Consider the following 24,535-nt stretch of genomic DNA (forward strand, 5'->3'; position numbering starts at 1 on the left):
AGCTATGAATGGCCCACATAATAATTCAAGACGTCGTGGGTCAAATTTGTCTCTGCCAATATAGTTTTTGAGCAAATGAGCAAAGTGGACTTATGCATGTCTCAATTTCTCAATACCTCTACCATGATAAGATAAACGCTCCAAAACATTGGCCTCGTCGTATGCGAGGCCCTTTGATTCCTTTTCTAACAAGCACTCTTAAATGCCATATTAAATTGGTTACGGTGGAATGGTAATTAGAAAAACATAATATACGGCATAAATCAAGACAAAGTTATTGCTTCTCACACTCATTGTTTTTAAAGTTGGTTTTCGGGAGCCGTGGCCCGTGAGTCCCCCATAAGTTTTTTAAATTTCTTTTAGTGTTTATTTATTATTTATTTATATAAATTTCATTATTACTTTAAATAGTAGCTTCGCCTAGCATTTATTTATATAATTTTTATTTTAAAAATTAAAATTGGGATTTTTAGTATTTATTTTATAAAATAAAAGTATGTGTTGCTTGTGCTTATATAATTCCATCATCACGGATGCTAGTTGCTTGACAGTAAATTTTATTTTGTTAATACAAAGTAGTCATGCGGACCCATTTTAAGTTTTTTTTTTAAACAAAAATATAACGTTATCCGGTCTTCGTCTTCTGACGGGTCCGCCAAATGTCGGTTAGAGCATTAAGCACAGTCTCTCTCGATAAGAGAGTTGTGTCCATGCCAATTCCTCTATTTAAGACCTCTTCGCCGCCGACAGACCCATTGCTGGCTACAATACAAATACTACCACACCAGCTTCTTTTTTATCGAAGTTATATCTTTTTGGCACAAACAAAAATTTTGTGTTCAATCACAAATAAGGATGACAGTCGAATCAGGTTGGGTCAGATACAAGTTGGATCGGATGCAGATCAATTCAAAAATTCGTTAATCCAAATCTGACATGTTTATTAAACAGGTCAAAACTTCATATCCGAATCTGACATGTTTCTTAAATAAGTAATCTGATCCGACCCGTATAACTCATTTATTAAACAATTCAAATCACATTAAATAAATTAAAAAAATTTAACAGATGAAATGAATTTAAATAGGTTAAACGAGTTAAGTAGATATCAGAAATATGTTAAACAGATTTTAAACGGATTAGTTTTAGTGGAGTCATCATTCAATTTAATTATTAAATAGGTAAAGATCTAAATCCGAACCTAACTCATTTAATAAATAAATTTAGGTGGATCAACTTGTTTGCTTTTTAAATTTATTTATATCAAATTCAAACTTATGGATATGATTAATTGACGATTCAGATCATGAATTGTGGCCCATAAATTGTGAGCTAATCACAACCTGTGTACCTCTCGCTTGTGTGTGGACACGAATGGAAAGGAACAGCTACGATTTCTTTTTCAGTACCAAACAGCAACGAGGCCGCTATACCTGATCTAGCATCCACATCGCATGGCCCATATTTAAAGTTTGACCCTTGAGCCTTGACCAGGCTGCTAAGAGGAAGCCAACAAGAGCGCCTCGCACGTGGCTTCTTATCGTGTGTTTAGTTGCCTGCCCACACGTACTTTTTCCCACCTCAGCTTACCTTATTCTCGTTCCGAGCGCTTCTCTACTCTCCGCGCTCCCAACAGTCACCCGAACCGCCTGAAACCTTTGGCCGTCGTGACTCCTACCCCCACTTCTTTTTTCTTTTAATCGATCCTTTCTCGGTTTTCGACGCCATTAATTGACATGGATGCCGCCTTCGCTCTCCTCCGCCACAGCCCCTTCTCCGCCGCCCTCCCATCTCCTCCGCCGCCCGCTGCCGGCCGCAAATCCGCCGCGCCCTTCTCTCTCCGGCGGCCTTTCCCCGCCGGCGAACAGGGTCTGCGGGCAAGATCTCGAGTTGTGGCGTCGGTCGCGGTATCTGGCGGAGAGGAGACCGCGGCATCGGTCGCGCCTGTCTACAAGCCCACTCCTCCGGACAGAGAGCTTCGGACTCCTCACAGCGGGTAGTTTTTTCTCGCCTTTTTTTTTTTAAAAAAAAAAAACTTCTGAGAGGCTTTATATTTACGTCGGTTCAGATAAATTTAGGAATCTTTATTGCCTGCTCTGTTTCTTGAAGGTTTGATCGTTGTTTACCGATTTTCTTGAAAACTTGGTATACATTAGCTTTGGTGCTTTTTGAATAGTAGTCTAGTCTTGGCCCAAGAAGTCCTCTGTTTCTTGAAATTCCACCCCTTGAGAAGGGTTTGATCTTTATTTACGGCGTTTATAGTTTCCGCTATCGATGTAATGCTGTTTTCTTGTATGGCACTCGGGTCTTTATCCAAGAATTCCTCTGTTTCTTGAATTAGCTACCGTTTTGCGGCTTTGCCAGGGATTGATGATCTTTATTCGCGGATTTTCTTGAAATCTGGGCAGTAATAGCTTCCGGTCTCTATTTTTTTTTCTTATGTGGGCGGTATTCGGATCTTTAGGCAATAATTGGTCTTTTTGTAATGCCTTGTGATTTGATTTCCAAGTGTTATCGGGAGTTCTTCTTGCCTCCAATTTCTTTCTTTGCTTCACGTTTCAAACTGGTGTATTCTGGTTCTGCTCTTGTTTACAGAAATACAATATGAGTGGTATTTATGTCAGGCGGTACAGATGCCACATGATCATACTCTTATGGTGAAAATGAAAGATTTGACTTAATACTCGTGCAATTTGATGCTAAAGTGGTAATGCATTATGCTTGATGACTATTATGTTAGTTAGAGTACTATACTTGATATGTGCTGATTTGGTCTTGGCAGATACCACTTTGACGGCACTCCTCGTCCATTTTTTGAAGGTTGGTACTTCAAGGTCTCGATCCCTGAATGTAAGCAAAGCTTCTGTTTCATGTACTCTGTGGAGAATCCTGCCTTTCTTAATGGAATGAGCATGCTGGACAAGGCATTGCATGGGCCTCGATTTACTGGGGTTGGAGCTCAAATTCTGGGCGCGGATGATAAATATATATGCCAATTCACAGAGACATCTAAAAACTTTTGGGGAAGTAGGTCTTTTCTTGCTTTGTCTCGTGTCCTTTCCTAACATATAAATGATTTATTGATTTTTAAGGATGGTCTTTATTTTAAATTAAAGCTAAACTTTATTTGCCGTGCCAGCTTCTAGTTGTTGTGGACATAATTTTAAAGTATCCATATTGATTATTGCATGATATCTAGGTAATTTGCAAGTAAATACTAAATTTTTGTGGCATAATCTTAAAGCATTTTGACAACTATGGCCCTGTTTAGGGGAGCTGTTAGTAGTAGAGCTTTTGAAAGTAGAGTTGTTGGAAGTAGAGCTGTCCGAAGCAGAGCAATTTTAAAAAGCTGTTTGGTAACTATATTTCTAAAGTGCTGTGGCACTTTAACATGTGTTTGGTAAACGAACTGAGAAAGTACTTTTGTGTAACAAAATGATCATAAAGGACATTACCAATATTATAAAACAGAGCATAATAAAATATAATATGTATTAATACATAAATATATGATATAGTATAATATTAATGTAATGTAATATAATATTATTATAATATAGTACTATAACATTATGTATTATAGAATAATAATTTTAATATAATATTAAATTATTTAACATAACATATCAATGTATTATGATATAATGTAATATAATATTATATTTAAAGTATAATACAATAATAAATATATAAAATATTATAATTATTAGTGTAAATTAATTTTTCATCCTTCTAATGACCATTTATCTCTCTAACAAATTTTCTAGCTAGGTGATAAAATTGGTTAAATAATTACTAATATTTATTTTTATTTATTTATTTATTTATTTATTTATATCAGATTATTTGCCACTCACTCATTATTTTTTCTTTTTATTTTATTTATTCATTTATTTATTATTTTATTTCATTGAAATATAGAGGGATCGCCGGCCATGGGTGGTGGTTGCCACCGTGGGCAGCCACGAGCTCCCAAAACACAAAAAAAAGAAAAGAAGAAGAAGAAGAAGAAGAAGAAGGAATAGAGGCGGCGGCGTTGAGAAGAAGAAGAAGGTAGAGAGGGAGAGGGAGAGGATGGGTGAGAGAGGAAGAGGCGGGATGAGGATTTTTGGGGGAAAAGTGTGATTTAAATGGGGGTATTTTGGTCCAAAAAATAGCTTTCCGACAAAGCTGAAAACAATGTTTTTCGAAAGCTCCAAATTGGAGTTTCTCTCCAAAAGTTGTTTTCAGCTTCCCGCAAAAGCTGAAATAGCTTTCCGAAAATTTTACTAAACATCATTTTTTATCTAAAAATACTTTTGGAGGACCAGAAAGTGCTTTTTGGCCCTCCAAAAGCTCCCCCAAACAGGGCCTATATCCAATATATAATCTTTTAGAAGATCCTCCATTTATAGGGATAAACATTCTGGGGCCTAAAAAATATAAATGGAAAAAAATATCCATCTTGAAGCACAGCCAAGTTAGCAGAAGATGAGAGTAGAGTTAGGCTGGGGGAGCAGTCCTTGTGTGCTTTCTAGAATTTGATATCAGCTCATGTTTAGATAGATAATAAAGAGTGTTTTTTTAAGTTTATGCTTTATATGATAAGGATCAATGTATGCTGCTGCTTTATACCCCTCTCACACTACTTGTTGACCTTTACATATACCAGCAGATTTAAGATTTCTTGGCTGAGCAATGAAAGAAAAAGTTGTCAACTGGTCCCAGCCATAAGCCAACTCATCCTGCTTATATATAAAAAAGAGAAATTCTCACTTTTGTTAATCCTTCAGTTATTGAGTAGAAAAGAAGCTCAACATGCTTATGTTATTGATGTTGAAAAGAGACTTAACAAATTAAGTTCTGGTGTATTACTGTCTAATATGGTGTTACATGATGTTGGAGACTCAAAGTATGATCTCTTTGCGATTCTATTTTTATTTTAGATCATGCTAAATGTTCTTATAATTGACATTATACTTTTTAGTTGAAATACATAGTTTTATGTTCAATATATATATGTATATATTGATTTTTAGCGGTTGTATTTTTGATATTTTTATATATTTGTTAGTACACTGATGAATTATCTGGTGTTTCATAGGTAGGCATGAGCTAACATTGGGGAACACCTTTATAGCTGGGAAAGATTCAGCTCCTCCAGATGGAGAGGTTCCTCCTCAGGTTATGTCCATTTTGCTTTCTTTCTTTCTCAATGCATATATTGTTTTGATTTAACTAATGTATACAAAACATCGGTTGCCCTAAATTTGGATATATTGATGTGCCTATTTCTATTTTAATCACTAGAATTGACTCGTCATGCTTGCATATCAAGATAAATATGCTACTCTGCCAGCTGGATTTGAGGATTTTAATTCAATATGCTCTCATGATCTTGTCAACGTGATTAGCACATCTAACAAGTGTGTGAATATGGACAGAATAAGATAGGAAACTATTTATTTAATACATTCTTGAATGTTAAAGCTGTTTATTGACGAACTTCTGTTGTACGAGAAGGATTTACTTTGCCAGTTCATGCTTAAAATGCTAAAGCTGTGATCAGTATCTACACTAAGTGTTACATGTTTGATGACAGTAAGTTTTGTCACTTAAACTGTATTAACTTGCTCACTTGCAATAACTTAATTAAAAAGTTAACCATCTGATATAGATCCATGGTTGAATGTATTGCTTCTTGTGTGAATATTTGTTAATTCAGAGCTATTGGGTACTCAACTGTACTGTATGTCACACTACTCTTGGAAAAATACTTGAACCTTCTAGAGAAGATGACAAAACTTTTGCAATTGGTGGTCCATTAATCTTTAAATGAGACAACTTTTGATGGTTTCAAAATATAAAATTGACATGATGTGAGATTAGCAAACCATCTTCTAACCAATCGTTAGCAAATCTTAGATCTGTATGTCATCTAGGATAGACATGCTTTTGTTAATGACTGTACTTGAAACAACCCAATACATAATATTAAATTTGGCTCACAATCTAACACATAGACATGAAAAGAATGACAGCATCACGATACACACTAAAATAAAATTCTTAAATAGCATCAACTATGGTATGCAAAGTGTACCAAACATTTGCTAAGATACTGGAGTCATCATCCTATTCTGCCGGAATGTAATTGACTGTATAGAAACAAAAAAACAGTGTGTCCTTTTGGTGAATTAATTTTAGATACACATAATTGCCACACCCTTTGGTAAATTGATTTTCTTGCTATTGGGCAGTACGATTAAAAATAGAATTGTTTCCATGAAAGCTGTTCATAAAAGGTAACTTGTGCATGGGCTTGGTTTGCATTTATATAATTGCAATTCCTTTCTTATACACATCTAGTTGACTTGTTTAACAAATTTTTTTCGCAACTTTTTATTAAAGCTAACAATGTAAATTAATTGATTAAGATGATCAACTTGAACATATCATATATATTTCAAAAAAGCTTCTTAACAAGTTTTGATTAAAAAATTGAGAAAAATCTATTGTTATAGATTTAAATGAGAATTTTGTGCATCTTACTTCCAAATAGGAGGATTTGACTTAGTGGATCTCTAGATTCACATCTAAATTGAAAATGACATTTTATGGTTAGAATGATGACCTCCAATTTGTTTACTGTATTTAAAAAATATCTTTGTTATTTTCCAAAAACTTTGAGAAAACCATTGTTTAGTAACCTTTTGGCGATGATGTTCAAATGTACCATGTTCTATTAGTAAATTAAGTTATCTATCTCTTCTCATAAAAAATATATATATCTATACCTCAATTATATGTAGTTGGATTAAATAAGAATCTAAGTCTTCTTTTTCAAAGATGCTCTCTCTCACACTTGTCTCTGTCCCCCTCCCTCCCTTTCCCCCTCTTTCATATCTAGTCTTAACTCTTTGCCGACTTCACTTAAAAAAGTGAAAAGAATTTAAAATTCGGGGGCCCAACACCCCATGCAGACGAGCGGAGGATGAGAGAAGGGCTTTTAAGCCCCCTCTCCCTCCCTCTCCTCTGTCGGCATCTCTCTTGTTCTCCCTCCCTCTCCTCTCTCCCTCCCTTCCTCCCTCCCTCTTTCTCTCCCTCTTCATCGAGCCCCAATTTTGTTCGAAATAGGGGCTCCACCCAGAGGCCCGAATGGAGGAGAGGAGGGCTTCCGAGCCCTCTCTCCCCCCTCCCTCTCCCTTTCTCCCCCTTCCCTTCCTCTCTCTCCTTTTCCCTCTCTAGTTTCCCTTTGTTGGTACACACCAAAACGGCATGGCACAATATTGTACTGTACCGTGCCATCGGCCTATTGGCATGGGTGCTGGTTCTGGTGCTACGAACCTTGCTTAGGCCTTTTGTCAGCTCCATGTTGATAAATAGTGGGAAAGGCATAGAATATCAACTCCTTTGGGGTTCTCAATATCATGTGATGCAAGAGAGAGTTTTATGGCTCATGGGAGGAAGAAAATATTGTTCTAAAAAGTGTCACCTTGGTTGCCTAGGTTCTTGCTTAGGTTGGGCTGCTTAGCCTTTGACTAGGTGCTCATGCTAATGCTCTACATCAAGTTTGAGTATGGAGGATCTGGTCACTTTGCTTATGGAATGTTGCCAAGTTAAAATTTCCGATTACTTATTACATCTTATTTGATATGTTTCATTTTATGGATTATAATTATTTTTAAAATTTTCATCATATTTAGGCAAAATTATAAAAAAATGTTAATGTTGCTCGTTTTATGGGAATGACCACTTGCAATACTTCATTTCATGATTGGCCTCAATACATCCTTGTTGGGCTCTTTTGCTTCTCCTCTATGTTTCGTTCCATTTATTGCCAGAGAAGTGGGCTGACACATCTGATTGGCAAAATTGTTTTTCTTTCTTCTCTTGACTGTTTGTTGTTAATTTTTTTTTAATTCTTGTAATTTTATGCTTGTTGCAGCAATAATTACATTAGTTTTGCATATTATTGAGTGCTAGCCTTAACTTGTTCATATGTGGATGTAAATAGGCGAGGAACAATTTCTGCAGTCTGTTTATTCTATTGTGTAATAATTTTGATGAGTTAAGAGCTCCAGGTTTTATCTTATGCATGTCATGCCTTTTGATTTCAGAGTAATGCTTACATACTGATTGCTGTTCACATGCATAAGGCTTGATACTTATATGTATGTATGGATGCATGCATCCATTCATATATTTATTACGTTTCTTTGAGAAAATATATGTTTATATATATGTACTTATGTATGTGTCCTTGCGTATCTGCATGTATATGCATATAATTTCATGTAAACACCAGTATATACTTTCACTTTCTTTCTCCATAAATGCTATTTTGATATTTCTTGGTTTGGATCTATTTATGTAGGAATTTCGTAAACGTGTTGTAGAAGGATTCCAAGTCAGCCCAATTTGGCATCAAGGTTTTATACGTGATGATGGAAGGCATGGCTACATTTCATGATAGATTTTGGTTTTGTATCATAAAGTTTTGGTAGTGGATATAAATAGTTTTGCTATAACAATTCATTAAGTTACAAAAGTCTTACAAAAGGATTTCATTTATCATTTTGACCTTTTTTTCAGATACAATAAAGTTAAAAACTGTTCAGTTAACTCATGTTTAACATGTTGAAAAAAAAATCAAGATTAGTCATGTTGGATCTTTATATAAGTATATATTTATGGCTAAGAATCTCCATTTTATTGAACTCTGCAATTCCTATGTTTTGCTTGCTTCATACATATTTACACTTTTGTACTTCGTTATTGCATGGACACTTGGTGTACGTGCTGGTTCAGGTCTCCCAATTGTCCACGACTGCAGCCCCAGGAATTTCAGGAGAGGGATTATTCCCTTTACAATTTTCCAAATGGATGTTATTATGTATGTTCATCTTTAGACAAAATTGACTTCTTGCTACAAACTATACTCTAATATAGTGATTACTGCACTGACTTATCTTGCTATCAATTTGTTGGACTCTTAAGAGTTTATTTCGATTTTGCTTCTGCCAGAGAAGTGTAACATGAGAGGGAAGTAGACAACTTTGCATGTGGGGCTCAGTGGGGAATTGGCTGATAGGTCAACCTAACAGTATTCATTTGGTGAAACTTGATGAGCATTTGTTGGATGGATTGCAAATATGCACTAAAGAATCCACTGTAGGGGGCACTTGATTCATATATAAATTGCAGTGGGTCTTTTCCCTCTCATGTATTCTATGAATAGTATGCATGTGCAAGAATGCAATGTCCAGTTATGTCCTAGGTAGTTCTCAGCTTTCATGAAGAAGTCTACAAAGTTGCTCAGTAGACAGTACTAGATGTATAATGAATCTCAGTGTACCTCTTGTAGTTTTGAGGAACCTTGGTTATTGCCAACCTAAATAGCATTCCGTTAGGCTAGTTGGTAATTGTAGTAGTGGATGTGAGACCAATGTTGCCAACGAGGATAAACCAAACTATACTTTCCGCCATGTGAGACATTGCACATGGTCTCTTGGTGCTGCGGTGTGAGATGAAGTGCTACTTCTTGCTTGTTTTACGTCTGAGATAATCCTTTAGAAAGTTATGGAGTTTCTCAGTGAGTAGAAGCATTGATGGAATTGGAATTGATGAAATATGAAAGGCTGTGTTTGGAGGTTTTAAATTTCGAAGTCATGATTTTTTTCATGAATTTGAAATTTTTGAATTTTACAAGTTGGGTTTCTTTAGGAGGTCTTTGGTTGTTAAACAGAGAAAGTTCAGAAATGTAAAATTTTGAAGATAAGGAGAGAAGAATGTGAATTTGAAAAATTCTTCTCAAAGTGAAAATTTTCAATTTCATTATTTTCTTAGGACCTTTTCATCCCATACACCTTACAAAATCACGATTAATAATTTCAACATCGAAATATGATGATTCATTGATGCATCCAACTGCACCTTATGCTCCAGTTCACAGGTAGAACAAATGAAGATTGACCAAGCAACAACCTTGCATATATGCTTGAGGAGGGATTGGACAGGGCCTTCTAATAGTAGACGTGAAAATTGACGAACATAAATGCTCAGTATGTTGCACACAGTTATTTTTTGGTTGGATGTCGAATATGATATCCCCCTCTCTATTTTTTGGAGGGAGCGGGTGGTTTGCTGGAGAGGCCAAATAAAATCTATTGTGTTTACATATAATTGTTAGACGTAGACTCCTAGTTTGACGGCATCTATTTGAATGTTTTATTTTGCAAGGAAGTAGTTTGGCATCATTTCATTTAATAGAATATGATTATTTTATGTCAATATTATTTATATTTTGCAGCTTAGATCTTGTTGATATTAGTAATTTAGTGTCTTCCATTTGATAGGTCGAAGTATGTTCAAACTGTAAAAACAGCAAGTTGGGAATACAGCACTCGTCCAGTATATGGCTGGGGGGATGTTAAGTCCAAGCAAAAATCAACAGCAGGCTGGCTTGCAGCTTTTCCTGTATTTGAACCTCATTGGCAAGTATGCATGGCAGCGGGCTTGTCAACAGGTATTCTATAGTGGATGCAAGATAGATCATTTCGGCTGCTTACTGTACAATTTGCTTTGCATTTCGCATCTGCTCATGTATCCTTATATATCTAACAGGACACGTAATGCAAATATACATCATGTTTTTGTAATGTGTGCATGCCCATACCTGTGTTTCAGGGATGAGGAGCTTTTAATATTTAGCTTCATTTCCAAAAGACATCAGGTCTAAGACTAAATTTTAATGCTAACATTGTTAGCTGTTATTCTCTTCTTTTAAATTTCTTGTCATCATTGTCCTCGTGGTTACTTCTATAATTTCTAAATGATTTTATGCCTCTCCTCCTACTTCCCAAATAAATGCAATTTTGTTAGGACTTTGTTTGATGCTGACAGATTAAAAAACTATGACAAATATGGTATTGCCTATTTCTTTTAGCTTCTAAGGAAGCTTTTGATTTTCATAAGAGGTAGAATACCATGATGACAGAAGGATGTGAAGACAAACGACTTGGTGCTAGTGGAAGCTCAAAGTGGAAGAGAGGGATTGAATGATGATTTAGTCATGGTTGAAAATTATGAAGTATGTAAACCAATGTATTACAGTGACCATTGCACACTTTAAAACAAACTTCATGCCACATGGTGCTTCGCAAAATAATCATTTTTCTGAAAAAAAATAGTGTATCAGGTACTTTGAGTTTCTTAACCCTTCTTACTACTTTTAGCCTATTCTGATGTCAATCATCTTCACCAACCTTTGACCTGTCTTCAGTGTGCTGAGCACTTATAGAGTGTCTTGATGTCCTTAATGCACCGAAAGTTTTTTATTTTTGTCTGCTCCCCGGCGACATTATATTTATGCTTTGGTTGTCTTTGTACTGCTGAAATAGTGTCTCCAGAGTGTTTTGAAATTGAACTTGATCAATCCAATCCAAGGAGGCATGCAGTGAAATTTTACATTATGCATTTACCGACCATTACATAGCTTTTAGTCTCTTGTGTTTTGTACTTGAAACATGTGTTCCCTTTTCTCCATCAAATTCACCTTGTTCCAATTCAGAATTGCAAAAAGATGACTTTACTTTCATTTTTTGGGCAAAAACCTTAAAGGGTAACTTAAAATGCCGGAATTTGATATGTTGTTTTCCATGAAGTACCTCCTTGAAACTAAATCCATTTTGTTTCTTTTTCTCCAACCATCTTTGTTCAGATTCTGAAGAAAAGTTTGCTCTTTAAGTAGTATGGGAAGATCTTTTCAAGCAGTAATAGTATACTATATATGGTAGTGCTCATGGAGTTTATATTTTTAAAGAAATTTGATTTTAAAAAAATATGTATTCTGGCTCCATTGATAGCACTAATTTTTTGAATCTGAAGTATTTAAGATTTTCATGTCTTTATGATTCTGATGTGCATACCTTTTCTTGCTGTCTATGTGGCATGCAGGTTGGATAGAGTGGGATGGTGAACGGTTTGAATTTGAAAATGCTCCATCTTATTCAGAAAAGAATTGGGGTGGTGGTTTTCCAAGGAAATGGTTTTGGGTAATTCTCTCTCTCTCTCTCTCTCTCTCTCTCTCTCTCTCAAACAACTCACCATGTCAAGGAATTAGAATTATTCATTGCCCTAGAGGGTTTGGTGTTTGCCTTTACCCAGTTTTTGTGTTATATTTATTGTAATATATGCTCAGAGCATTCAAACATGAATAAATCTTGTTTTTTTTTGTATTTATATTTTATGTAATCCAGATCTTCAAATGAAAACATATAGTTGTAAACAAACTGTTTTAGACAACAGGGATATAGCCCTTGATAGGAACAAATAGTAAAGGTGGATTCAAAAATACAACCTCTCACCCCAAATAGATGGGAAAGGCTTGTACTTTGTGGCTATGCCAATTTTATTTTGCTGTTTAAGACTTACAAAAAATATTCACCAATAATTTGCATGAACTAAGTTTTCATTCTTTGGAAATAATATTCACAGATTGCTAGGAAGACATTAATTTGGGTGCTAAGTAACAAGGACAATATCATGGATTAAAAATTGCTGGTACCGGTGCCAGGATGCTGAAACTATCTGTACCTATATATACTGGCCATAGCTGTGTGTATTGATGGTATCATGCTGATGTTCTGGTTGCAACCAATGATTTTAATTATTTTTGAGCTGTCAATTTCTGTATGTATTCTTGATACCGTCATCGTTACTGGTACAGCACCATTCCAATGGTAATTAAAATGGTAAGGGGTTTGGTACTGGTGTTTAAAACCTTGCCACAAATTCTTTGCTAACCTTATATTTGAGGCTAGAAAATGCTAATGTATATCAAGTTTATTGATTTACATTCAACATAGAACCCACTCATTACGACTTAATGACATAATAGAGTTATAAGGCATAATCAATCAAGTTAACACACATCCATGGGATTGATGATGTTTTTTTTTTCATGTTTTAAAATAATGACTGATTTCTTGCAAACATTTGGTGGAAATTATACAGTGAATTAAATTCACTGATAAGCATATATGTTTGCACATGGAATCAAGTGCGATGGATTAAATAGAATTATGGAATTCATAGACATGTATCTACAGGTTTTTTCTTTTCTTTTCTTTCTTTTTTTTTGGTTGGGGGGGGGGGGGGAGCTGACATTCTATTATTCCTTTTAAAGATTTTAGGTCGTTATGTTTTATGACTCTCCTAACTGTGACCATCAGGTCCTATCCCAACTATTCAGGGTCCTTAAGATCTCATTTTTGTCTTTACTTTGATATATATCTTATATTCTATTAGCCCTTTATGGCTTTCCTACATGGAACTAATCTAGCATTTAGTCTTGTCTTTATCCTGTCATTCAACAATAGACAATACAAGGAAGGCAGAACCATCCCGAACTGCTTGATTCGGAGCGTATCGAGCCGTACCGGCGGTGGACCGGGATAGTTCCGGCAATAAAATTGAGAAACTAGCAAGCGGCAAGAGAGAAGAAAAGAGAGGAAAGAAGAGAGGAGGAGGAAGGGAGGGAGAGGGCAGCGATAAGCGGCGGCTGCCGGAATAGGGCCGAGGGAGGGGGAGAGAGAGCTTTCCAGTATTCCAGACCTTGACTATACACTTAACATACACTATTGTATATCTTGAATACTAACACAATTGGCCTAAACACTTTGTGAGCGACTGGTATTTGAGTTATTTCACTAGAAATATTTTATCACTAGTGACTGCAACGTTTGACATGTCCCTATAAATGGTGCTTACTTGCACCATTAATACTCACTTAACTTCATTGATGTCCACCAAATTACCTCTCATGGTACTTTTTGAATGCTTTCTCTAAATCGACAAAAGACAATGAGTTGGAGATGAATGGGGATAATAGCTAGTTCTTTACTTACTCCTCATTTGGGCATGCACAAAAACATGTTTTCATGAATGCAAAAGAGAGAATCCACTTCAGATAACCAAACCTCTGCTAGGCAGTGCATTGGATATATGAACCAAGTCAGGAGTGGAGTTACCTGAACACCCATCTGCCTCCTGGAAGTTTCATCTACATGGCACTTATAAAATGATATAGAAAGCCACGATCTAAGTGATCATGACTGTGAGAGAGTACAAGTCTTTGGATTGCTTTCTTCTATGCTAGAAAGGATTGTATGCCATCAAAAAGAAAACTACTTCAGACATTAGAGCTTTACTGTAATCACTAAGCTTCGATAACGTACCAAGAACTCAGGTCATGAAGGCTAACGAAGGTCCCCAGAACATAGGGATACCAAAAGACATCCTTTGGTCCGCTTGATCATGTTAGAAGAGGATAGCCGCTGATCACTAAATTATGGTTAGAAGAATAGGAAAGAAATAAGTTATTTGTTTACTCCAAAATGTTGACTGTGTTGTAACAAAACAACGAACAGATGCTTAGAATTAAGGATGTTTTCCAGATTGAAACATGTACAGGTCATCCAGAAATGTTAGTATATATCTAAGGTTTTTCAGGGGAATGGTCCTATAGTAGTAACATGACCCATGAGATAATTACCAATGAGTTATATTGGTTTCTATTTTCTAATGTATCAGTAAACTCACATTTTACCTGTTCTTTTTCTATTTAACGTAATGGTCACTTCCATTACCTGTGGCTAATAGTAATTATGATTATTCACTGATTGATGAGGTGGTATTTTTGAATGCTGTTTAAATATCCAATGTCATCCTTATTTTATGTGGCTGAATGACCCCTTGGCCTTTTGCAGGTTCAGTGTAATGTTTTTGAAGGTGCATCAGGGGCAGTTGCTTTAACTGCAGCAGGTGGCATGAGGAAGCTATCTGGATTAGCTGATAACTTTGAAAATGTTGCCTTGGTATGTTACTTTAAGGTTCTGTATGAGACACATTCTTGTATGCAGTTTGTTGGCATTTTATTATTTTTTTTCTTACCAAGTTATAAGCCCTTAGGCTTATATAAATATTTAGGCCTATGGAAGTTGGGCATGCAATAATGCAAAGAATCATATTACAATAAATTGGGATTTCAGAATTTATTGATGTTTTGAGGTTGAAAACATGGTGAGGTATAAAAGATCAATGAGAAAATTTATTATCTGGTTCTTGTTGATTATCCAATCTCAGACTCAGAAGAAGATTTATATCAGGTGTTTTCATAGATAGAATAAAATAAAAAGGTTACTTTACAAGAATTTGCATTTAAATGATAAAAAAATGAAACAAGATTTCTCTGAGAATCCTCAAAGTTAGCAGCTCAAATGGTAGTTTTTCTTGGATACATGAACTGTCCACAATAAGAATACAACAAGAGGACAAGTGACAGGTGAAATGTAAAAATTCATTTTGACACTGCAAGTATTTGTCTTGGGAAAAAATCATCTTACATTGATATTTTCCCAAATTTAGAATGACTGTTTTGTGGTGTCACTTATTAGTATTTTATTGTCCATTATGAATTATTAGTATCATACTATTGCCTTGTGTTTCTCTTTTATTATGAAGACTTTAATTTTATTACTTGGATTCCAGCAGGTATCATGCCAGGTTAAGAGTAAATTCCATCATTTTAGTTAAAAATAAGGCACAATACCACATAATGGAGTCTCGCAAGCAGGTTGTCATGCCTTGGGACTGAAGTTATTTAAATCTCAAGTGTGATTATCACAAATGATTATGTATGAGTGCAAAATTAACATTAAAATTTCACCAACTATATGATCAAACATAGCATGATTAATGGTGCATTACAAACTGTAAAATTTAGATAACATGCATTTTTTAAAGTTATAATGCATAAATCGTAGATAACATGCATTTATAAAACTATAATGCTATACCTTCAAAAATTCAGAAAAGAATACATAATTTGACTAAGTACTATTTTGTTAGTGTGTTAGTGTTGCTTCAACAACTAGATTTGACATGCAATTTAAAACACCAATTTCTTTTCCATTTGAAAAGTTCACTGTCTATTGCTAGTCATTTTTACAAGGTTTGTGATAGTTGGAGTGAGCTACATAATGAAATATTTTTTTTTTACCATGTTCAACAGAGTAAACTTCCTAAAAACGAAACGCATCATAAAATATAGATTATTACAATGCTGAAATTGTTATTGGAAAGTCAGAGTAAAGGTCTAATGGAAAAATCATAAAATGAGATATTGAAGTCAAAATTTCTAAGGAAAATTGAGATATTGTGAGATGATCGGGACATAAATTCAAAGAAGGGTTCAGAAAATTCATATAAAATTGCATTGTTAAAAAGGCTCATGAGGCTATATGTATCCTCCTTGCTATAAATGAAGAGACAAAATTCTTGCCAGTAACTAAAGGGCTATTTAGAGTTTTGTAAGTAGAGTCGCATGCAACTCAAGTTGCAAATGCAAGCTAACTCACTTGTTTGGATGCATGCAACTCAAGTTGCTCACTAGGCTGCAACTCAGGACTATCTTGTTGTAAGTAGACTTATAGTCAAAATGGCTGTAGGATGAGTTGCAGCCACTCGAGTAGGTATTTTAATTAAAAAAAAAATTTCTCTCCATCCCCTCCTTCCCTTTCCCTCTCCTTCCCTGCCCTGCTTTCGAGTCCCACTTTTGTTGCTACCCTCGATGCTTCCATAAGCCCTCGCCTCCTCCGAGAGGCCCACAACTTCCTCCTTCGCCTTGAACTTCACTACAACAGGCCTCCCCTCCCCCTTCTTCTCTTCCCCTCTTCTCTCTCGCCAAACTCGTGTTCTAAATAAGGTTCGCCATCTTGGTATTGAAACCCATACCGGTACCATCCTATTACAATATCGGTACGTTCGGTACGGTATCCGGTTTGGCATATCGAGTGTCGGTATGTTTCTTGTGCCATGTACTGGTTCGGTATCAATATAATATGATACGGTTGGTACGTGTCGGTACTGGTCGGTACGATAAACCTTGGCCCTAAATGCCGCCCCCTCTACCCCTCTCTTTTATCTTTTTTTTTTTTGCCTTAAAGTTTGCACCGCTGCCTGCTCCCTCCTCATGGGCCCCTAGTCCATGCCTAGGCCCTTGCCATCCACAACTTTGGCATCAACCTCTTCATCTAGAAAACCTTAAGATGAGGCCGCATATATCCTTGAGGTCACATAGGTCCTCAAAACTACATATACTCATAGGTCATGCATGAAAGGGAACATATATTCTCATGAATGACTTAGATGAGGTAACTTATTCTTGAAGTCTGCAAAAATGACCCGGCAAGAGGCTTATTTGTGTTCCATCAATATTTCAAATAAGGCCGAAAGCACCACCTGTATGTTCGGGTGCAATCACGTGATCAAGCTTGGTTTAAATTTAGTGTCGAGTTAGAGCTATGGGATCAAGTTTGATTTCGAGTTTAATTTTGAACTGAGCCAGACATGAGTTCTATTAATTAGCAATTCTAAATCGAGTTGAGAACAATTCAAGATTGAATCAAGCTCAAGCTTGAATGCAAACGGGAACCGCCCGGACACGCGTCCCGGTCGCACGGGATGCGCGTCCCGGTCGCACGGGTCGCGCGTCCCGGGAGGGCCGACGGAGGAAGCCGGCGCACGGCCGCCGCGCGGACGGCCGGCGGCGGCGCCCATGCGCCGGGGCCTCGGCGGGCGCGGGCCGGCTCCCTCGGGGACGAACGGTGCCGGGCACGCCCGCCGCGAGGCGACGGACTTGTGCGGAGTGGAGCGGAAGTCCCGCCGCGGCAGCAGCAGCCCCCCCTCCCTACCACCCCGGCGGGGCATCCGCCCAAGGCCCACCCCAAGCGTTCCAAAGTACCGAGGAGCGTTGCAAACGGGAACGGCCCGGACACGCGTCCCGGTCTCACGGGATGCGCGTCCCGGTCGCACGGGTCGCGCATCCCGGGAGGGCCGACGGAGGAAGCCGGCGCACGGCCGCCGCGCGGACGGCCGGCGGGGGCGCCCATGCGCCGGGGCCTCGGCGGGCGCGTGCCGGCTCCCTCGGGGATGAACGGTGCCGGGCGCGCCGGCCGCGAGGCGACGGACTTGTGCGGAGTGGAGCGGAAGTCCCGCCGCGGCAGCAGCCGCCCCCCCTCCCTACCACCCCGGCGGGGCATCCGCCCAAAGCCCACCCCAAGCGTTCCAAAGTACCGAGGAGCGTTGCAAACAGGAACGGCCCGGACACGCGTCCCGGTCGCACGGGATGCGCGTCCCGGTCGCACGGGTCGCGCGTCCCGGGAGGACAGACCGAGCAAGCCGAGGTGTCCGCCGCGAGGGCCGTACGGCGCCGGCGCCCGCGCCCCGTGGCACGGCCTAGAGCGTGCCCCCCTGCCACCCCATCGGGGCATCGGCGCAAGGCCCACCGCGGGGTAGATAACCGAAGGCAACGAGGGACGGTGGATGCACATATCCGAGCAGTGGCGATAGGGCCGGAGGGAGCACCGACAGGGCCGTGAGATTTTAAAGTACCGAGGGAATTTGCAAACCGGGCCCGCCCCTCCCCCCGTCCATCGCACGCCGATCGGGGGTCCGGCGCCCCGCGGGGGGCTGCCGGCATGCGCTCCCGGTGCAGGCATCGACGAGCCGCCCGCGACCTCCACTCGGGTCCGAGCCCCCAAGCGCGGATGCCGAAACGCGCCGGCCGCGGCAGCCCCACCCCTGCCACCCCATCGGGGCATCGGCGCAAGGCCCACCCTGGGGTAGATAACCGAAGGCAACGAGGGACGGTGGATGCACATATCCGAGCAATAGCGATAGGGCCGGAGCGAAGACCGAGGGGGTCGGGGGGTTTTAATGTTCCGAGGAAAGTTGGAAACGGGGCCCGCCCGGACGCCCGTCCCTCGCACGCCGATCGGGGGTCCCGCACCCCGCGGGGGGCTGCCGGCATGCGCCCCTAGTACAAGCATCGACGAGTCGCCCGCGACCTCCACTCGGATCCGGCGGCGCACGCGCGGATGGCGAAACGCGGCGGCCGCGGCTGCAGCCCCCCTACCACCCCGTTGGCGCGTCGGCGCAAAGCCCACCCCGGGGAGGATAACCGAAGGCAACGAGGGACGATGCATGCACATATCCGAGCAAATACCGAGAGGGTCGGGGGGAAGACCGAGAGGCAAGGGGTGTTTAGAGTACCGAGGGAAGTTGCGAAAGGGGCCCGCCCGGACGCTCGCCGCTCGCACGCGGATCGGGGGTCCGGCGTTGCGCGCCGCGGCCAGCGCGATCCGGCGGGGCGCACGGAGGGCGCCGCCCATCGCCGGAGCTTGCTCGGTCATCTCTGCCGCACGGACACGTAAGCGCCGCCGCGCAAGGTTCGGCCGGCGGGGCGGACGGTTCGCCGCCGCAGGCCTTTCCCGCAGCCGGAACGTGGGCCCGGCGTTGCGCGCCGGCGGGCCGCGCAATCCGCCGGGGCGCACGGCGGGCGCCGCCCGTCGCCGGGGCTTCGCTCGGTCATCTCGGCCGCACGGACACGTGCGCGCAGCCGCGGAAGCTTCGGCCGGCGGGGCGGACGGTTCGCCGACGCAGGCCTCTCCCGCGGCCGGAACGCGGGACCGGCGTTGCGCGCCGGCGGAAGGCGCGATCCGGCAGGGCGCACGGCGGGCGCCGCCCGGGCTTCGCTCGGTCATCTCGGCCGCACGGACACGTGCGCGCCGCCCATCGCCGGGGCTTCGCTCGGTCATCTCGGCCGCGCCGCCACGTGCGCGCCGCCGCGGAAGGCTTGGCCGGCCGGGCGGACGGTTCGCCGCCGCAGGCCTTTCCCGCAGCATGCGCCCCTTCGCCCGAACGACCGCGGGACTCCGGTACGGCCTAGCCGTCGGCCGCCCGGCTGCAAGCCGTCGGGGCCGCTCGATCCGCGTCGCGTGCCGGCCGCCGCTCGGGCCAGCCGGCCGGCTGCCGCACGTAACCTCTGACCTCATCAGCGGTCGATCCGCACCGCGCTGGTCTTCGGTGCGGACCCGTCGGGGCCGTGCGGCGCCGGCCGTCGCATCCGGTTCCGCAGGCGCCGCCCGGTTGCCTCCCGCCCTCGTGCGCTCGCGCCGGCCGGGCGACGCGGTGCCCGCGGGACTCGGGCATGGTTGAGCCGTCGGCCGCCCGGCGGCATGCCGCCGCCGCTCCGCGCCGCGTGCCGGCTGCGCTCCTCCCTGCGCCCGTCCGCGGGCGGGCCCGCCGCCGCTCGCGCCAGCCGGGCGACGCGGTGCCCGCGGGACTCGGGCACGGTTGAGCCGTCGGCCGCCCGGCGGCATGCCGCCGCCGCTCCGCGCCGCGTGCCGGCTGCGCTCCTCCCCGCGCCCGTCCGTGGGCGGGCCCGCCGCCGCTCGGCCTAGCCCCCCGGCTGCCGCACGTAACCTGCGACCTCGTCGGCGCTGGATGCGCGTCGTGACAGTTTTCGGTGGGGCGCCGCGGAGGCGCCGGGGGCCCATGCGACGGGCCAGGGGGCGAACGGAGGGCTCGGTCAGCCCTAACAGGGGACCGGCGACAAAGGAGCGGTCGCGCAAAACTTCGTAAGGGACCCAGACGACGGGCCGACCGATCCGAAGCGCCGCGCACGGACGCCGCATGGGCCGGCCGGAGGCTGCGACCGCACGCCGCACCAGAGGAAGAGCGTGCCGGCTCCGTCGGGGACCAACTGCGTGCGGCACGTCCGAGCGAGACGACGGGCCGACTTGGTTCAGTGCAAATTAATAATTAGCTGATTCAAAGAATAAATAAATACAGTGACTAGAAGCTTAATATAATGTATAAATATATAAATATATTCGAGCTTTATTGAGCCAAGAGTGATCGACCTAGGTTACTTTTTGGCTTGGCTTGAAATTGATTTTGAGCTTGTTTTGCTTCATCCTAATTTGTATAACTCCGAATCGAGCATGATTCAAGCTCTTTCTAAGCCAATCTTGCACGGCTTAGTTTGCTTGACATGCCTACCTGGATGAGATCAACCTATATATCCCCATCGATAGTTAAAATGAGGTCAACTATAACACATAGCCAAAGGTCCAGAAATATTTTATGAGAACAATATTATTTTTCAAAATTTAGGGCAAATTCGCAAGCGCTATAAGGAACATTTATTAGAAAGCTCCAATTAAAATAAACAAATTTAGGAGAGGTTCTGATAAGATCTGAGTTTTAAGTCAGAACACGTGTACAGTTTGAAATATTAATTCAAGAAGAATTTCCAAATAAAAATTAATGCATAAATTCAAACTCATATAGTTTCACATATCCAAGGAATAATAAGTGAAGACCTTTGCAATTAATCATAACTTTTAAAATGCAGCACAACCATGGAACTGAAGTCAACAATTGGCAGAATTTCAGAAGAAACCTTTCACCACGGGAATGAACCTGAAGTTTAGACCTTTAGAACAGCATATAAGCTAGAAGTTGGCTACATATTCGAAAATACGTAATAAGTACTAAATATATCTCACACTGAAGATGGGGTTAGAATTTTTAAAAACATCATCGGTTTGAAAGTGACTGCAAGGCTCTAAAACACAGAGCAAATCTTTAATTCAAATAAACAGAAAAATTACAGTGCCATGCCAATGGGAAATCAAATCTTAAATTCAAAGACATGGAAAAGTTACTTGCAGTGCTATGCTGACGAAGTTCACAGAATTCTTGTTTGAACCTCCTCGCCTCCCTCCCTCCCTCCCTTCATTGCTCGATCTCTTTCTAGCCTATCACTTTTTTCTTTCCTTGGTTCACCATCTTTCTGTGCTATTTATAGGCCTGCTGGTTGGGTTGCTTATGTGGTCGGTCACCTGCAAGGATAGTTAAAGGTTTTTGGGACGCTGAGTTCCCTGCTGACTTGATTGCATGGCCACTGCTGGTCATAGAATGTAAGTTAATGGAGGAGTTCCCTCCTTTCTCAATCTCAAAAAATAAAAACAGGCTCCACTTTCTTAATGTATTCCTATATCTCAATGTAGATCTGGATGGGCTTCCATTAACATTTTATGACCAAATTGCATCTTTAGAGTTACATTTTCGATGGCTTAATTTGGAACTTTATGATGGTTGTTCATGCTTGATTTTAGACATCATCAGTTGACATGATCTGTATTGCTTTTGCCCTTATTTGTCACAGAAAACTATACCAGAACTAGAAGTAGAATAATTTTAAAAAGCTAATTCATATATTCAGACATTACAGTTTACAGCTAGTACATTAACTTGGTCGGTTCACTTGATCATTCTTAAGGGGAACAATTTTTGGTCACATGTTCTAATCATTTTTCATGCCAAGCATCCAGTGGAACATGATTTTTATTTATTTTGCGATAGAAAAGACACTGCATAGGTTCTTTTGAGTCATGGTCAAAAATCAATCAGACTGCATCTCAACTTCATATTTTTTAGGAGTGTCAGGTTATTATTGTGTTTGCTAGTATGCTGCTAATATATTCTGCTCCTCTATTCTTTCCTCTATTCCAGTTTCTATTTTCAGTTTTTTTATAAACGAGGTTTCATCACAAGGCATTATAGCATCCAACACTTTAAATATCCTTGATCATTGACATAGATTGGAGTTCACTGTGAGGGGATTTTCTATGAATTTGTGCCCTGGACCGGGACTGTGAGCTGGGAGATTGCTACATGGGGTTACTGGCATATGTCTGCAGAAAATGACAAACATATGGTAAGTTAGCTTTCCCGAGCCTTGAAAATGAAGATCTGATCTTAGATTTTTAGCAGTTGCTGATAGAAAATAAATACATGCATCACCATATACCTTTTTTATTTATAGGGACTTAGCATAATGCTTATTTTGGCTGTTCTGAGGAGACAATTTTTTTGATCTGTCAATTGATTCTTTGGGTTGGTTATTTAGCAGTTAAACCATCCTCTTATGGGGCATTATACAGAATCACTGCTTCTGTATACAGTTTGGGTTGGCTTTCTTTGCTTATCTACCATACATGTCTTGGTTTTGGACAATTCTCAAGTTCCTACTTCCTAGTATTCTTGTGGAAAATATGTTTGTGAATTGGCCCTTGATAAGGTCCATGACGTGCTCTGCTACATATTTTATCTCAACTGTAGAAAGCTGACTTCACTCAGAACCTAGTATTCTGAAAACCCAGCTTAGTGGCCCTGAATTTTTTTGGACACTTCTCATAAGCTGGTAATTTTCTGCCCTTGTTCTTATAAAGGATGCTGTTCTAATGATGTGATCAATGTTTATCGTAAATTTTTTGGAGCAGGTTGAATTAGAGGCCACTACAAGAGAACCTGGTACTCCCTTGCGGGCTCCAACAATGGAAGCCGGGCTTGTAACAGCCTGCAAAGATACTTGTTTGGGTGATCTCAGGCTGCAATTATGGGAAAGAAGATATGATGGCAGTAAGGGCAAGGTATGTATCTGCTTCCCCACCGCTAAGATGGTTCTTGTTAGTTGAAAACTAAAGGACTGTCCTGTAATTTGAGTTGCATGGAAGGCCAGATAGATACTATGGTGATTGCAGTGGTACATGGCCAATTTACTACAGTTCTACAAGCCTTCCTCCTACATTTGAATTTAAGTTTATTGATTTGTTTCACTTGTTTGCAGATGATTCTCGATGTAACTAGCAACATGGCAGCATTAGAAGTAGGAGGTGGACCCTGGTTTTCGGAGTGGAAAGGCACATCCTCCTCATCAGAGCTTGTTAGCCGTGCTCTTCGAGTCCCTGTTGATGTTGAAAGCTTAGTTCCTCTCCCATTTTTAAGGCCTCCTGGTCTCTAGGGATTTGGCAATATTCCTTGAAATTTTACTTACATCAGTCATCATTCAGAAAATGCCTCCAGTGACAGTTTTGAGAATTTTTCACACACAAATTTTGCTGCCTCATATCCTCCTCTTTTCTGAAAAAAGAAAAAGGAAAAGAAGAAAAAAGAAGAAAAAAAGAGAATTTGTTGTATAGCAGTGGTATGTTCAAACTTAATTATTCCATTTTGAGCTCTTGATTACAGATTCAGCGGCCTGAGAAAAATCAGGCTCCATGGAATGGTTTAGAATGTGGAAAAGGTATATTCCCCAAAAAACTAGAAAGAATCTGAATAACCAAACAAAAGGGGAACTTCTCTTTGTTTATATTGAACAGCAGAAGCAACCAAGATAATAAGAACTGCTAGTAACTAACCAGGTGCAGTCTGTTAATAGTTGATAATTTTAGGTTGTTGTACAAATTTTGAAAGAATTAACGGAAAACCACTGTTTAGTCCTTGGTTCGGCAGTTGTTCAAGAATGATTCTGTTCGTGTTTCATTTACATCATAATCTTCACGCTTATGAGTCAGATGGGTCCTTGTAAAATGCTTATTAGTCTTTATTTTGTTTTGTACATAGGCTAGGGCCTAGAAGATAAGGCAGACTAAAGAGGGCCAGAAAGACCAATAAAACACACTCATGAGTAGTCCATGAACATTGCAATAAAGCTTGAATTGTACAGATTTTTAATTTGAAGGGAGAAGGTTCCGTTTTGGAAGTCCAGGAGACGAGAAAGTTGCAGTTTGTGATGAAAGGATAGAGCATGGTAATTTCTTTTCGGTTGCTTTCCTTTTTCTTTTTCTTTTTTTTTTTGCTG

The 24,535-nt window shown here is 41.1% G+C and overlaps 1 protein-coding gene across 4 annotated transcripts; it reads left to right on the top strand.

Moving 5' to 3' along the window:
- The first annotated feature begins 1,492 nt into the window (after window positions 1-1,492).
- On the top strand, window positions 1,493-23,921 carry VTE1 (tocopherol cyclase, chloroplast / vitamin E deficient 1 (VTE1) / sucrose export defective 1 (SXD1)). 4 transcript variants are annotated; one of them, XR_015987341.2, is made up of 11 exons: window positions 1,545-1,996; window positions 2,783-3,027; window positions 5,084-5,163; window positions 8,357-8,433; window positions 10,338-10,507; window positions 11,938-12,035; window positions 14,751-14,858; window positions 21,698-21,809; window positions 22,493-22,609; window positions 23,175-23,324; window positions 23,522-23,921. XR_015987341.2 is itself a non-coding variant. In XM_088722312.2 (11 exons), exons 1-11 carry the CDS (start codon window positions 1,741-1,743, stop codon window positions 23,693-23,695), a joined length of 1,371 nt encoding a protein of 456 aa, XP_088578438.2. In that variant the 5' UTR covers window positions 1,605-1,740; the 3' UTR covers window positions 23,696-23,921. The 4 variants fall into 4 exon arrangements, 3 of the variants coding, with proteins under 3 accessions (XP_038985009.2, XP_088578438.2, XP_088578437.2); XM_088722312.2 differs by lacking the exon at window positions 21,698-21,809 and having other exon boundaries at window positions 1,605-1,996; window positions 2,783-2,820; window positions 2,925-3,027; XM_039129081.3 differs by lacking the exon at window positions 21,698-21,809 and having other exon boundaries at window positions 1,493-1,996.
- Window positions 23,922-24,535: the final 614 nt, after the last annotated feature.

The sequence above is a fragment of the Phoenix dactylifera genome, chromosome 5 (genome assembly GCF_051530095.1).
Source record: "Phoenix dactylifera cultivar Ajwa chromosome 5, Ajwa_hap1_PhDact_Kaust_v1.1, whole genome shotgun sequence".
Taxonomy (NCBI): Eukaryota; Viridiplantae; Streptophyta; class Magnoliopsida; order Arecales; family Arecaceae; genus Phoenix; species Phoenix dactylifera.